The sequence below is a fragment of the Ruditapes philippinarum genome, unplaced genomic scaffold (assembly GCF_026571515.1).
Source record: "Ruditapes philippinarum isolate M1 unplaced genomic scaffold, ASM2657151v2 ctg2_1_1_1_1, whole genome shotgun sequence".
Classification (NCBI taxonomy): domain Eukaryota; kingdom Metazoa; phylum Mollusca; class Bivalvia; order Venerida; family Veneridae; genus Ruditapes; species Ruditapes philippinarum.
The window spans coordinates 684,705-701,091 of NW_026854799.1; the positions used below are offsets into that span (position 1 = coordinate 684,705).

General features: G+C 32.6%; 1 protein-coding gene across 1 annotated transcript in view; it reads right to left on the reverse strand.

Moving 5' to 3' along the window:
* LOC132741091 (titin-like) overlaps positions 1 to 16,387 on the reverse strand; it is a 284,076-nt gene that overhangs the window by 122,191 nt on the left and 145,498 nt on the right. Inside the window, exons 90-91 of the mRNA XM_060729177.1 lie at positions 12,265 to 12,686; positions 11,421 to 11,784 (exon numbers count right to left, since the gene is read on the reverse strand). Coding sequence (XP_060585160.1) covers positions 11,421 to 11,784; positions 12,265 to 12,686 — 786 coding nt within the window. The remainder of the gene's footprint in view (positions 1 to 11,420; positions 11,785 to 12,264; positions 12,687 to 16,387) is intronic.

Genomic DNA, 16,387 nt, shown 5'->3' on the forward strand with positions numbered 1-16,387 from the left:
AATATATTATACTTCTGATATGAACAATCACGGTTACTTAGTACCTAATATGGAAATAATACTTTTCTGATTGCATATCTTGTTCACTACGAATATATGCCTAATTACAGAACACGACACCTTTTATACACTTGTTTATATCTTTAAATCAGATGCCAAATGATAACTAATTATTTTATTATTTAATTTTACAATAAACACTGCAATATTGTTACATATAAGGTACGTTCTTCACTATCTATATATAATCATATTGTACAACCTATGATGCAATAATAGTACTGGCATCTGATATTTGTTTTTCTAGAATCAATAAATTATTATAATGCAACTATTTATCCGCTCTCAAAGCTGTTTAGCAATAGCGCATTCCAGGGTGTAGGCCATTCCATCTGCTAGAAAAACCAACAAAAAATATATAATAACGACGCAAAGTATCACCAGACGATAAAGCTTCCTGCAAGAGAATTCATGTTGCCTGGCTCTAATATAATGCCTTTGGTCCATACTAGCAAATGACTTGTTCCCAGTACCAAATGACTTGTTCCCAGTACCAAATGACTTGTTCCCAGTACCAAATGACTTGTTCCCAGTGACTTGTTCCCAGTACCAAATGACTTGTTCCCAGTACCAAATGACTTGTTCCCAGTATCAAATGACTTGTTCCCAGTATCAAATGACTTGTTCCCAGTACCAAATGACTTGTTCCCAGTATCAAACGACTTGTTCCCAGTACCACATGACTTGTTCCCAATATCAAATGACTTGTTCCCAGTACCACATGACTTGTTCCCAGTATCACATGACTTGTTCCCAGTATCAAATGACTTGTTCCCAATATCAAATGACTTGTTCCCAATATCAAATGACTTGTTCCCAGTATCAAACGACTTGTTCCCAGTATCAAATGACTTGTTCCCAATATCAAATGACTTGTTCCCAGTACCAAATGTCTTGTTCCCAGTGACTTGTTCCCAGTATCAAATGACTTGTTCCCAATATCAAATGACTTGTTCCCAGTACCAAATGACTTGTTCCCAATATCAAATGACTTGTTCCCAATATCAAATGACTTGTTCCCAGTACCAAATGACTTGTTCCCAGTGACTTGTTCCCAGTATCAAATGACTTGTTCCCAATATCAAATGACTTGTTCCCAGTACCAAATGACTTGTTCCCAATATCAAATGACTTGTTCCCAATATCAAATGACTTGTTCCCAGTATCAAATGACTTGTTCCCAGTATCAAATTATCAATTGACTTGTTCCCAGTATCAATTGACTAAATGACTTGTTCACAAAATGAAAACCCCTAGTTTACAATATCAGACCCACCATTCACAAAATCAAATCAGTCTATAGTTCATAATATCATAATACCTAGTTCACAATTATAAAACCCTAGTTCACAATAAATAAACCCTAGTACACAATTACAAACCCCTAGCTAATAATCCCTCATTTTAATTCACAGTTTCTGACTTGTTACATAATGTAGGTAAGGACTTAACAAAACGTTTGAATGTAAATTGTCATTAAAAATTGTCTTGAAAAAAAAAATTGGCAGTAAACTGATTTAAACTGTTTGCTTAACAAATTACATTAAATCAATTGTAATAAAGAGTTATACAGGGTATGTTTTCAAAACTCTGATGCTACATAAATGATGCATTATAATTAACTTGCTTGGTAATCACTACGATTTTTTTCTCTCACTTTTTCTTATGTTTTACTCTAATATTGCCTGACAAGTGTATCTATTTTTTTTGTTTTCGTGAAATAAATTTTAACTCACAAAAAATAATTCAAATCCAAATTGAGATAAGGAAGTTTGAGGGCAGTGAAATTAAAGAAAGAGACAAAACAACAAAGAAGCAAATCTATGAAATCTAGGTAACAGCAGTAAACAAATTCAAGATGTCTTTTTTTTACACCTTTTGACTTATCTTTAAATATCTATAAAAGCAAAATTTCCTAATACGCTTTATGTAAAATATCATCTCATTTTGATTATTTAACTTAACAGTAGCATTTCTAAATATGTAGATGTTGTAAATAAATCTAAAAAAAATATTACGATATTTAGTAATGTTATGAAACCTATAATCAATGCAATATAAACTTATATTTGACAACTTGGAAAATAAGGGCGAATAAAATTATTATTTCTATTACTTACTTTTTCTGTAACATTGTTTTTAAGGAAGAGAATGTTTATGAGAGAATGCAGAAGATCAAAACTAGTGGTGTAATAGTATATCAAGAAACTGCAACGTTACACTCTTACTGCTTATTGTCTAAAATATGTTCAAATCAATCCCAAAACTAGTTTATAGCAAATCAACCCCTATCTAGCAAAGCAATGGCTTTTCACACAAACACATCTGATACAGAAAAGATCATTCTTTTTTGTAAGTCTACACAACTGAGATGAACAAAATGTTTACAGAAATAGAAATACTTTGCCACTGGTAATGTTTTCAATAGTGAGCAAAAGAGGCCAAATTATGAGTGTAAGTTTGTTTCAAAATTCAGTTTTCTAACTTAAAACTTTGGTTAGCAAGAACAATGCCCCTTAAACCTCAAAAAGTTTCAGACCTTTGTTTCATAAAGTTTTTAAAAAATTACATTTTTATATGAAAAGCAAACAACTAGCATTTTTCAAACCAGAAAGAGATGACAGAAGTTACTTCAAATAGAAAAGTTTTCCTTAAAACAGAGAGAAAAAACCTATACCTATAGAAACACAGAAAAAAACATGTGGATTTTCTAATTTACAACTTTTTAACCCATATGCTTTTAAAGGATATTTTAATATTTTCAATATTTATTTTTATCCCAAACAATAATGCATTTAACTTTCCTTGTAAAACAACCTAATTTGTGATGCATTAAGTCTTACATACAAGGTTCAAGTCATATTTTGGTGGCTTTAGTGAAACAGTGGTCTGATTGCAAAAGAAATATTAAGTATAGAGCCAGGCTAACAAGATCATTAATAAACATAGCAGCTGTTCTAACATGTCCAGTACCTGTCTCTGTCACTAGTGTTTCCATTATTTCAGGACTAACCAAAGAAGCTTCCTGTGATTTTAACATGTCTACAATGACATCATCATCTTTTCCTTTTACTTTTTCATAATCAATATCTTTGGAAACTGTTATTTCATCTTTTCTCTCTGATAAAGCAATTTCAGTTTCTGACTGTATCAACATTTCTTGGATTTCTTCTGATGATTTCTCTTCAACAAGTTTTACCATTTCTTCAACTTCAGGTGTTGGTTTGACTTCAATTTCAACTTCTGTAGGTTTTGGAGCTTCTTCTTCAACTGTTACAGTGGGTTTCATTTCTATTTCAACAATAGTAGGTGTTGGTTTCCCTTCCTCAATTGTTACAGTTTCTTCAACTTCAAGTGTTGGTTTCACTTCAATTTCAACTTCTGTAGGTTTTGGAGCTTCTTCTTCAATTTCAACGGTTGGTTTCATTTCTATACCAACAGTAGTGGGTATTGGTTTCTCTTCCTCAATTGTTACAGTTTTTTCAACTTCAGGTGTTGGTTTCACTTCAATTTCAACTTCTGTAGGTTTTGGAGCTTCTTCTTTAACTTCAACAGAAGGTTTCATTTCTATTTCAACAATAGTAGGTGTTGGTTTCTCCTCCTCAATTGTTAAAGTTTCTTCAACCTCAAGTGTTGGTTTCACTTCAATTTCAACTTCTGTGGGTTTTGGAGCTTCTTCTTCAACTTCAACAGTAGGTTTAATTTCTATTTCAACAATAGTAGGCGTTGGTTTCTCTTCCTCAATTGTTACAGTTTCTTCAACTTCAGGTGTTGGCTTCATTTCAATTTCAACTTCTGTAGGTTTTGGAGCTTCTTCTTCAACTTCAACAGTTGGTTTCATTTCTATATCAACAGTAGTGGGCATTGGTTTCTCTTCCTCAATTGTTACAGATTCTTCAACTTCAGGTGTTGGTTTCACTTCAATTTCAACTTCTGTAGGTTTTGGAGCTTCTTCTTCAACTTCAACAGTAGGTTTCATTTCTATTTCAACAATAGTTGGCGTTGGTTTCTCTTCCTCAATTGTTACAGTTTCTTCCAATTCAGGTGTTGGTTTCACTTCAATTTCAACTTCTGTAAGTTTTGGAGCTTCTTCTTCAACTTCAACAGTGGGTTTAATTTCTATATCAACAGTAGTTGGCATTGGTTTCTCTTCCTCAATTGTTACAGTTTCTTCAACTTCAGGTGTTGGTTTCACTTCAATTTCAACTTCTGTGAGTTTTGGAGCTTCTTCTTCAACTGTAACAGTGGGTTTCATTTCTATTTCAACAATAGTAGGTGTTGGTTTCTTCTCCTCAATTGTTACAGTTTCTTCAACCTCAGGTGTTGGTTTCACTTCAATTTCAACTTCTGTGGGTTTTGGAGCTTCTTCTTCAACTGTAACAGTGGGTTTCATTTCTATTTCAACAATAGTAGGTGTTGGTTTCTCTTCCTCAATTGTTACAGTTTCTTCAACTTCAGGTGTTGGTTTCACTTCAATTTCAACTTCTGTAGGTTTTGGAGCTTCTTCTTCAACTTCAACAGTAGGTTTCATTTCTATTTCAACAATAGTAGGCGTTGGTTTCTCTTCCTCAATTGTTACAGTTTCTTCAACTTCAGGTGTTGTTTTCACTTCAATTTCAACTTCTGTAGGTTTTGGAGCTTCTTCTTCAATTTCAACAGTGGGTTTCATTTCTATTTCAACAGTAGTTGGCATTGGTTTCTCTTCCTCAATTGTTACAGTTTCTTCAACTTCAGGTGTTGGTTTCACTTCAATTTCAACTTCTGTGAGTTTTGGAGCTTCTTCTTCAACTGTAACAGTAGGTTTCATTTCTATTTCAACAATAGTAGGCGTTGATTTCTCTTCCTCAATTGTTACAGTTTCTTCAACTTCAGGTGTTGTTTTCACTTCAATTTCAACTTCTGTAGGTTTTGGAGCTTCTTCTTCAATTTCAACAGTGGGTTTCATTTCTATTTCAACAGTAGTTGGCATTGGTTTCTCTTTTTCAATTGTTACAGTTTCTTCAACTTCAGGTGTTGGTTTCACTTCAATTTCAACTTCTGTGGGTTTTGGAGCGTCTTCTTCAACTGTAACAGTGGGTTTCATTTCTATTTCAACAATAGTAGGTGTTGGTTTCTCCTCCTCAATTGTTACAGTTTGTTCAACTTCAGGTGTTGGTTTTACTTCAATTTCCACTTCTGTAGGTTTTGGAGCTTCTTCTTCAACTTCAACAGTAGGTTTCATTTCTATTTCAACAATAGTAGGCATTGATTTCTCTTCCTCAATTGTTACAGTTTCTTCAACTTCAGGTGTTGTTTTCACTTCAATTTCAACTTCTGTAGGTTTTGGAGCTTCTTCTTCAATTTCAACAGTGGGTTTCATTTCTATTTCAACAGAAGTGGGCATTGGTTTTTCTTCCTCAATTGTTACAGTTTCTTCAACTTCAAGTGTTGGTTTCACTTCAATTTCAACTTCTGTTGGTTTTGGAGCTTCTTCTTCAACTTCAACAGTAGGTTTCATTTCTATTTCAACAGTAGTAGACATTGGTTTCTCTTTCTCAATTGTTACAGATTCTTCAACTTCAGGTGTTGGTTTCACTTCAATTTCAACTTCTGTAGGTTTTGGAGCTTCTTCTTCAACTTCAACAGTGGGTTTCATTTCTATTTCAACAGTAGTAGGCATTGGTTTCTCTTCCTCAATTGTTACAGTTTCTTCAACTTCAAGTGTTGGTTTCACTTCAATTTCAACTTCTGTTGGTTTTGGAGCTTCTTCTTCAACTGTTACGGTGGGTTTCATTTCTATTTCAACAATAGTAGGTGTTGGTTTCTCCTCCTCAATTAATACAGTTTCTTCAACCTCAGGTGTTGGTTTCACTTCAATTTCAACCTCTGTAGGTTTTGGAGCTTCTTCTTCACTTTCAAGAGTAGGTTTCATTTCTATTTCAACATCAGTAGGTGTTGGTTTCTCTTCCTCAATTGTTACAGTTTTTTCAACTTCAGGTGTTGTTTTCACTTCAATTTCAACTTCTGTAGGTTTTGGAGCTTCTTCTTCAACTTCAACAGCGGGTTTCATTTCTATTTCAACAGAAGTGGGCATTGGTTTTTCTTCCTCAATTGTTACAGTTTCTTCAACTTCAGGTGTTGGTTTCACTTCAATTTCAACTTCTGTAGGTTTTGGAGCTTCTTCTTCAACTTCAACAGTAGGTTTCATTTCTATTTCAACAATAGTAGGCGTTGGTTTCTCTTCCTCAATTGTTACAGTTTTTTCAACTTCAGGTGTTGGTTTCACTTCAATTTCAACTTCTGTAGGTTTTGGAGCTTCTTCTTCAACTTCAACAGTGGGTTTCATTTCTATATCAACAGAAGTTGGCATTGGTTTCTCTTCCTCAATTGTTACAGTTTCTTCAACTTCAGGTGTTGGTTTCACTTCAATTTCAACTTCTGTGAGTTTTGGAGCTTCTACTTCAACTGTATCAGTGGGTTTCATTTCTATTTCAACAATAGTAGGTGTTGGTTTCTCCTCCTCAATTGTTACAGTTTGTTCAACTTCAGGTGTTGGTTTCACTTCAATTTCAACTTCTGTAGGTTTTGGAGCTTCTTCTTCAACTTCAACAGTTGGTTTCATTTCTATTTCAACAATAGTAGGCGTTGATTTCTCTTCCTCAATTGTTACAGTTTCTTCAACTTCAGGTGTTGGTTTCACTTCAATTTCAACTTCTGTAGGTTTTGGAGCTTCTTCTTCAACTTCAACAGTGGGTTTCATTTCTATTTCAACAGAAGTGGGCATTGGTTTTTCTTCCTCAATTGTTACAGTTTGTTCAACTTCAGGTGTTGGTTTCACTTCAATTTCAACTTCTGTAGGTTTTGGAGCTTCTTCTTCAACTTCAACAGTTGGTTTCATTTCTATTTCAACAATAGTAGGCGTTGATTTCTCTTCCTCAATTGTTACAGTTTCTTCAACTTCAGGTGTTGGTTTCACTTCAATTTCAACTTCTGTAGGTTTTGGAGCTTCTTCTTCAACTTCAACAGTGGGTTTCATTTCTATTTCAACAGAAGTGGGCATTGGTTTTTCTTCCTCAATTGTTACAGTTTCTTCAACTTCAGGTGTTGGTTTCACTTCAATTTCAACTTCTGTGAGTTTTGGAGCTTCTACTTCAACTGTATCAGTGGGTTTCATTTCTATTTCAACAATAGTAGGTGTTTGTTTCTCCTCCTCAATTGTTACAGTTTGTTCAACTTCTGGTGTTGGTTTCACTTCAATTTCAAGTTCTGTTGGTTTTGGAGCTTCTTCTTCAACTTCAACAGTTGGTTTCATTTCTATTTCAACAATAGTAGGCGTTGATTTCTCTTCCTCAATTGTTACAGTTTCTTCAACCTCAGGTGTTGGTTTCACTTCAATTTCAACTTCTGTGGGTTTTGGAGCTTCTTCTTCAACTTCAACAGTAGGTTTCATTTCTATTTCAACAATAGTAGGTGTTGGTTTCTCTTCCTCAATTGTTACAGTTTCTTCAACTTCAGGTGTTGGTTTCACTTCAATTTCAACTTCTGTAGGTTTTGGAGCTTCTTCTTCAACTTCAACAGTAGGTTTCATTTCTATTTCAACAATAGTAGGCGTTGATTTCTCTTCCTCAATTGTTACAGTTTCTTCAACTTCAGGTGTTGGTTTCACTTCAATTTCAACTTCTGTAGGTTTTGGAGCTTCTTCTTCAACTTCAACAGTGGGTTTCATTTCTATTTCAACAGAACTGGGCATTGGTTTTTCTTCCTCAATTGTTACAGTTTCTTCAACCTCAAGTGTTGGTTTCACTTCAATTTCAACTTCTGTAGGTTTTGGAGCTTCTTCTTCAACTTCAACAGTTGGTTTCATTTCTATTTCAACAATAGTAGGCGTTGATTTCTCTTCCTCAATTGTTACAGTTTCTTCAACTTCAGGTGTTGGTTTCACTTCAATTTCAACTTCTGTAGGTTTTGGAGCTTCTTCTTCAATTTCAACAGTGGGTTTCATTTCTATTTCAACAGAAGTGGGCATTGGTTTCTCTTCCTCAATTGTTACAGTTTCTTCAACTTCAAGTGTTGGTTTCACTTCAATTTCAACTTCTGTAGGTTTTGGAGCTTCTTCTTCAATTTCAACAGTGGGTTTCATTTCTATTTCAACAGAAGTGGGCATTGGTTTCTCTTCCTCAATTGTTACAGTTTCTTCAACTTCAAGTGTTGGTTTCACTTCAATTTCAACTTCTGTTGGTTTTGGAGCTTCTTCTTCAACTGTAACAGTGGGTTTAATTTCTATATCAACAATAGTAGGTGTTAGTTTCTCCTCCTCAATTGTTACAGTTTCTTCAACCTCAGGTGTTGGTTTCACTTCAATTTCAACTTCTGTAGGTTTTGGAGCTTCTTCTTCAAATTCAACAGTGGGTTTCATTTCTATATCAACAGTAGCGAGCATTGGTTTTTCTTCCTCAATTGTTTCAGTTTCTTCAACTTCAGGTGTTGGTTTCACTTCAAATTCAACTTCTGTGAGTTTTGGAGCTTCTTCTTCAACTGTAACAGTGGGTTTCATTTCTATTTTAACAGAAGTGGGCATTGGTTTTTCTTCCTCAATTGTTACAGTTTCTTCAACTTCAGGTGTTTTTTTTAAATTAAATTTAAAATTCTTAGGTTTTGGAGCTTCTTTTTTTAAATTTAACAGTGGGGTTTCATTTCTTTTTTCAAAAAATAGGAAAGGGCTTTTCGTTTCTCTTCCTCAATGTTAAAATTTTTCCTTAAATCTCGGGTTTTTTGGAAATTACCTTAATTTCAACTTTTTGTTGGAGCTTTTTCCTCTTAATTTTAAACCCGGGTGGGTTTTCAATCTTTTTCACAATGTGGTGTTGGTTTTTTTTCATAAATTTCGTAAAAAAATTTCTCCCAACATCGGGGTTTGGTTTGACTTAAACCTCAACTTCTGTAATTTTTTTGGTGTTTCCTTTTTCTTCAATTTCTTTCTGTGGGTTTTTGGTGTTTTTTCCTTTTAAAAACGGGTAGTTCAGACAACACTTTCTGTGGGTAAAACAAATGTTTCAACTTCAGTTTCTGATACAGAGGTCTCCTGTACTGAATGAATCTCGATTTCACCAGGATATTCAATAAAATACTCCTGATCTTTGCTAGAAACCTTTTCAAGAATAGGTATTATTCTTTCTTTTAATTCTGTTTTTTCCTCTTCCTGTAATAGTAATTTATCTTCATGAATATCAATCTCTTCAATTTCTGCTGATTCCATTGATACAGTTTTATCAGGTTTCATTTGAACTTCTGGCATTGGTTTTAAATCTTCTTTTCTTGTTTCAGATACAATTTCATCAACTTCAATTGCTTTATCAGAAATTTGTGAAATAACAGTCTTTTCAGTAGCAACTGGGAGTGACTCGGTTGTTTCAAAGTCCACTGATTCTACAGATGGACTAACACTACAGACACTAACTTCATCAATTTGATCAAGTGATATAGGAAGGGAATGTGGTTTAACCACAGGAATTTCTTCTATTGGTTTAGCCTTTTCATCAGGGTAATGTACAGGCTCTTCAGTTACTGGAATCTCCATCTCAGAAGTTTCTGTCACTGGTGCTTTTAAATTTTGAGAGGGTAAATACATTTGGTGTAATAAAATGCTTGGAATGATAATACATGTAAAGGTGTAACAGAAAAATTATCCAACACCACTGGTATTATATCTTGACAAGCTATTTTTAATCAAACTTATCCTATAAAATTTTCATTTCTGCACTGTAGAGAAATTCTTACAAATTTTATTTTAAAAAATACTTTATTTACCCTAAAAAATCAAACAAACCAAAGCCCAAAAGGAAAAATTTTACTTTGGTTAAAATTAATGGTAAAAGTCTTTGGAAAGGTGGTAAATTTCATGAAAAAAAAATAGTTTCCCAATTGTGGATAGAGTTTCATGCTATAAACCCTTTTTTTACCCGTTTTTTATAAATCAAATTTAAATAAAAACCTTAAAATCAATCTGACATTTACCCGTTACAAAAAGGATTTCCCAATTTTTAATATGAACCCCAGTTTAAATTTTACTGATTGTCCTTAATTTTGATTCATTTTGGGGGAAAAAAATTACTGTACATGAAAAAAAAAAAAATTATTTCTAAAAAATTTTTTTAAAAAATTTCCCAAAAAAAGATTTAAAGGAAAGCACAGTTTCATGGCTATTGTTGAGAGTAAAATTTCTTCAAACAAGGGAAAAAAGTTTGAAAGACATTTGAGCCCCCGCTTTAAAGGTACCAAAAAATAAAAAAATGTTTAAACAGGACGTAAATTTTTTTTGTTTTTTTGGGTTTTTTTTTATGTTGGGAATTAACACAAGGGAAGGGCATAAAGAGAACCTTTTTAAATTTTTCTACTGGTGTAGGGAGACTTTTTTCTTTGTTTTTGCGCATGACACACCCGTCTTATCATTTTAAAAATTTGTGTCAGCTAACTTAAAAATTTTTTTATGCATACAGATTTAAAGTGTGACCCTTTACCTTTGGGGTAAGGGGCAAAGGTATTTCACATAAACACCCCCTGTCTCTTTAGTTAAACTTTTGTAAAAAAGTTTTTTAAAAATTTTGGGATGGACATGTTATGTGCTGTAACAAGATTTTCTAACTGCTGAACCTTTACCTTGACCTCGAAGTCTTGGCCTTGAGCATTACATATAATCTCATCATGCTTAATATTTAGACCAAAATGTTTCAAAATCCCTTAATGTATGACAGAGTTATGGGCAGGACAAGGTTTTTGAACACACACACCCTCAGACAGGGGTTATACTATGAGATTTATCTGCCAATTAAGTTTCAACCTGATTATCTCAAATACTTTTAGAGTTACACACGGAATAAAAATGTGGGCCAGAAGGATAGACTGACAGAAGAAGACTACTGCCATAACCCCAATAGGATAATAAAATATTACTCAAATTGTATATAATGTCATATTGATTTCCATTATTATAATAAATAATTCCACAAATAGCAAATGTACAAACACTTCTAAATTTATCTTCATAACAGTTTCAGTATAGATCTTGTTGTTAAAATAATCACACTAAGGGGCCCTTTTTATTTTATCAGAAAATGTAAATTTTTTTATTTTAAAAAACTTAAAAAATTTTTTAAAAATGAAAATTTAAACTTATTAACCCTTTTTAAAAAAACAAACCAACTTCCCTTTGTAAGGAGACGCTCCCATTTTTTCCCCGCTTTTAAATTGGGGTTTTTAAAAAGGAAATTCCCCCTTTTTTTTGCTTTCAACCAGATGGAAAAATTTAAAGGAAATTTTGATATTATTAAAAACAATTCTATCAGACAAACTTACAACATACAAATATTTGGTCAAAAACTTACCTTCTACAATAAGTTCAACTGTAGAACGTATAACTCCGAAATCGTTCGATGCCTCTATGGTATATTCGCCCTCGTCTTCTTGGAAAGTTTCTTTGATTAAAAGTGTACAGGTACCATCTTTATGGTACTCGGTTATATATGTTGTAGAATCTTCAGGAATGTATTCACCATCGATAATCCAACGTATTGTGGGTGTGGGGTTGCCTATAACAACACAAGTAAGGTGTGTTGGTTTTCCTTGTTTTACTACAGTTCTAGATAACTCTGTTATGAATCTTGGGGCTTCACCTGTAGGGACTAGGGTGACCTCTTCCTTGCTTTCAACAGGGGCCTTCTCTTCTGAGATGACTTCCTCTGGAACTTTCTATAAAAAGAGACAACAGATTCTTCATAACAAATCTTTTTTCTTACAGGGGTTAGAGAAGAAGATGAAGAGAGAGAAGTACTGAGATCACATTTATACAGTTAAATTTGTATTGTGACTAGCAAGCTAATACTAGTGCTGAAAAATTTAAGCTGACTTATGTCCCAGCATTCATGAATATATTGTAAAAACACAAACTGAACCAATATTATACCTAAAGGAACAATTCAATGTACATTGTGTTCTCAAAACCAAAATCATTACTCAAACAATAATTCTTTGAAAGGAATTGATATAGGTAATTTTGACTTATTTGCCAAGCCAATTTTTCTTTGTTGAAATAGAAAAATGGTGTCTATGTATAATTTAATGAATAAGAGGAGTTAAACTAGACAATAATGAAATGATCAGACTTCTTTGTGTTTATGAATGATTATTGGGTAAGAAGAATAGAGAAAAAAAATCTCATTTTGTCCATACCTCCTCTTCTGGAGCCTCCCTCTGTTCTGGAAGTTGCTCCTCGGGCAGTAACAGCGTTACGTCTGTTTCTGCTGAAGTGACCTGTACAGGGCTCACTTCTTTAGGTATGACCTCTTCCATCTCCACGGTCGTTGCCATGGAGACTTCAGCAGCTGTTGCCGTCGGAGCAACTTTGTCCTCATCTGGAAGAGGTGTCTCATCTAAGGTGACTTCCGTTGAAGATATTTCTGTCTTCTCGGGTGTCACAAACTCGAAAGTTATCTCCTCCTTTTCAACCTTCTTGGTCTCCTCAATTGTCGTTTCTAAAGTGATGACCTCAGACGTTTCTGGGGTCACCTTCTCAGGTGAAATATCTTGACCCTCCAAGGTCACAGTTTCTTCTGGTGCTTCTTGTACGGTAACTTCCTCCTCATCTGCCGGTACTGTAGATAAAAAACAAGAAGATTAAGAAGTTGGAAAAAAGTAATGTTAAATTCTTTTAATTACTTACACTTTATTTATTTGGATATAAGAAAAAACCAGGAATTACTTAAAAATCTTACTAGCAAACATTATTTTCAATTATTCTGGGATTCTGTTTCTGTTAATCCGCCAAAAAACATAAATCATTGTCTTACCTTTTGTCTTGTTCTGTGCTCAAGTGATTATAAAAATATATTTTCAATAGTTTTATTTTGTTAAAGACATGGGTCTATATACTTTAAAAGCATATTTGAAATAATGTGCATGTTTTTTTTAACACATGTTCAGTGATAGGTGTGTGGATGGTTCTAAGTAGTTTTTGTTTGTATTTCTTTATATTAATTTTACTATATTGATTTTTACTAAAGTATGTTTCACTTATAAGCTTTTAGTCCACTATGGCTTCTTGCTACCAATATCTTATATATATTCATGTTTCTGTTGACTTTGATTACTCATGGTTGATGCAGTTGTATAAAATTCAAAGGTATTGTTATATAATCAAAGCTGTACTGTATGTATGTGGTTATGTTATAGGGTATATGATTCTTTAGTCTTTGCCTAATACAGTTATAAAGCCTTTGCCTAATACCATTATCAGGTAATTGATTCTTCAATCTTTGCCTAATATTATTATAAGGTGTATGATTCTTCAATCTTTACCTAATACTGTTATAAGGTGTATGATTCTTCAATCTTTGCCTAATACTATTATAAGGTGTATGATTCTTCAATCTTTGCCTAATACTGTTATAAGGTGTATGATTCTTCAATCTTTGCCTAATACTATTATAAGGTGTATGATTCTTCAATCTTTGCCTAATACTATTATAAGGTGTATGATTCTTCAATCTTTGCCTAATACCATTTATAAGGTATACATGTATGATTTTTCAGTCTTTGCCTAATATGTTATAAGGTATATGATTTATTGCTGTCCGTATTGTTTCCAATTAACACCCTGGTATGTTAGACTATTTTCTTGGTTCAAGGTTACAAAATTACAGAATGAGGACATTCTAAGGAAAGAGGAAATTCTAAGGCTAATAAATGATTAGGTGTTCCTTATTTGACTACCTGATTATCTGAGATTAAGCACTTGGAATTTAAATTGCTTTCAAATCATAAACTAGTTACTGAACTTATCCAAAGAAAATACCATTCTTAGTTTTTCCTCTTTCCGTTATTTCACAACCTTGAACTCTTGATAAGCTATTGATGTCTTCACCAATCAAAATGGTGCAATTGAAAGAGGGATGTTTTCCCCTTTTATTCTGCCACTTTAGATAAAGTATGTAATTATACATATATCTTGGCAGTTTTATTACAATAATATAATGATTGTTCAATCATTATAAAGGAGTATCCCTCTGGAGCACAATAAAAACATGCTGATTCCATGCAAACATTGACCATGCTTTTCTTGTTGTTGTGTTTTTATTCTTAAATGTTTTATAAAGTTTGTCTGACTGCTTTGTTTTTGTCACAATAATAAAATCATGTAAAATCATTGCATAATTCAATAGGAATGTTTTCTTTCACAAATTTGTAAGGAACATTTCCCCACTTCTAGTGTATTTGATATACTAAATTTTTTCATCAGCATGTGCAAAAATTAAGAACAAATGAAGATCCCACAAATGGAAATAATACAAAGAGTATATAGGTGAAAATTTGAGACTTGGTTTGACAATCGGAATTTTTTCACAAGAGATCACTGAACTAGCATGTAAACTTGTGTCAGTCTATATTTGTTCATTAAGTTTTTATTACCTAAACTGTTATTAGATTGCATGCTAGTACTTATGTATTTTCTTATAAGCCAGGTAATGATGGGATAAATGTTGAATCCAGGGGCATGATTTATTGTGTTATAAAACTTAGTAACCCCTAGGGTGGGCTAATAATAGAATGGGCTCAAGTTGTTTTCGTCTTAAGTGTGGTCATAATTGTGAATTCTAAATGTAGTCATCAGTGTGTACTCTTTATGTATAGTCATCATTATGTACTCTTTGTGTATTGTCATTATTGTGTACTCTTTATGTTTAGTCATAATTGTGTATTCTTTATATTAATTATAATTGTGTACTCTATACAATTAGTCATAATTGTGTACTCTTTATATTCAGTCAGAATTGTTCAGTCCTTATATGTAGTCATTAAAGTGTACACTTTATTAAGTAGTCATAACTGTGTACTCCATATGAGCAGTTGCTTGAACTGTGTTATATGCATTGTAACAAGTTTCTACTTACATATATGTGAACACAATCATCAAATCAAATTTACAGGAGACATCGCAGCTGCATGCTATCACAGGTACACAAACAGGGGCTTTAACTCAAAATTACTCATATTCAAAAGTTATTTTTACATTATGCTTAATCCCAACATATAATCTACATTCTTAATATATTATTTGGAGAAAATCTATATGTCATCTGCATGAATTGGCAAAAAAAAGAAAAAAAAAGAGACACAAAATTTGAAAAACCAAAATTAATGTTAACTGTTTTTAGGACAATTCTGGTAACCATATACAAAGAAGGATAACTTAGGATAAAAAATATGCAATTTTAAATATACTGAACTAGATAAAAAAAAACTCAATGCAACACCTCTTGATACAAAACATTTTGAGCAAAATGACATTTTAACAAAATAAATTAAATACAGATTAATGTTGGAAAAGCATAATATATTTTTGAAAGTCATTTTTGTATTCATTCAAGTTTGACAGAGAATGGTTTAAATGTCTTTATGGTAAAACAATATATTGAAGTATGTGCTTAAATGATAATAAAATTACAACAGCTTCTGTTTCAAAATATTTTATTTGATTTTTGTTATTTTGTCCAAAATTTTTTTAATAATTTTGAGCAGTTGTTTTCATGAAATTTTGATTCCTGTCAAAGTCTTGAATGTATTACAACTTAAAAATCATGCTATAATCTGCAATACAATAGGAAGTTAGTCAAACTAGAACGTACATACAGTTGCTGAATTTGGGATAAAATTATCAAGCTATAGACTCACAAAAAACAACTGTTGTTACATATTAAACATTTTCAATGTCCAGTGCTCAATATGCATAGTAATCTTTGCTTATCAATAATTTCATATTTACAAAATTTACACGATGTAATTTTATCTGAAATTCAGCTATTTCCTGTACATAACATTTTATATAAGACTAAGAGCATACGGTTATCTAAAGATAATAATAGTAACAAGAAACTAAATATAGTAACAAGAACTAAATATAGTAACAAAAACTAAATATAGTTACAAGAAACTAAATATAGTAACACAACTAAAAATAATAAACATGCGCTGACAGGTGAGCATGTAGGAAAAAACTGTTTTTCTACTGTTAAAGAACCACTTTTTGTAAAAACAGATATCGAACTGGACTAATTTTTCTAAAATGGGGAAAAGATAAGTTTAGTAAAAATATGACAAATGACAACAAATAACAACATGGTTTTAAGTACAGGTAAAAAGTTAATGTTCGTTAACATCGCTAAACAAAAAGTGGTAGTTCATAACAGTTAAAAACTAGAGGAAGGCACTAAAACAAGAAGCGTTTTCACCAAAAATGAGCTTACATCAGAGTCAAAGTTTTCCAAGAGGGATATTAAACCGTTTTCATGCAAATGGA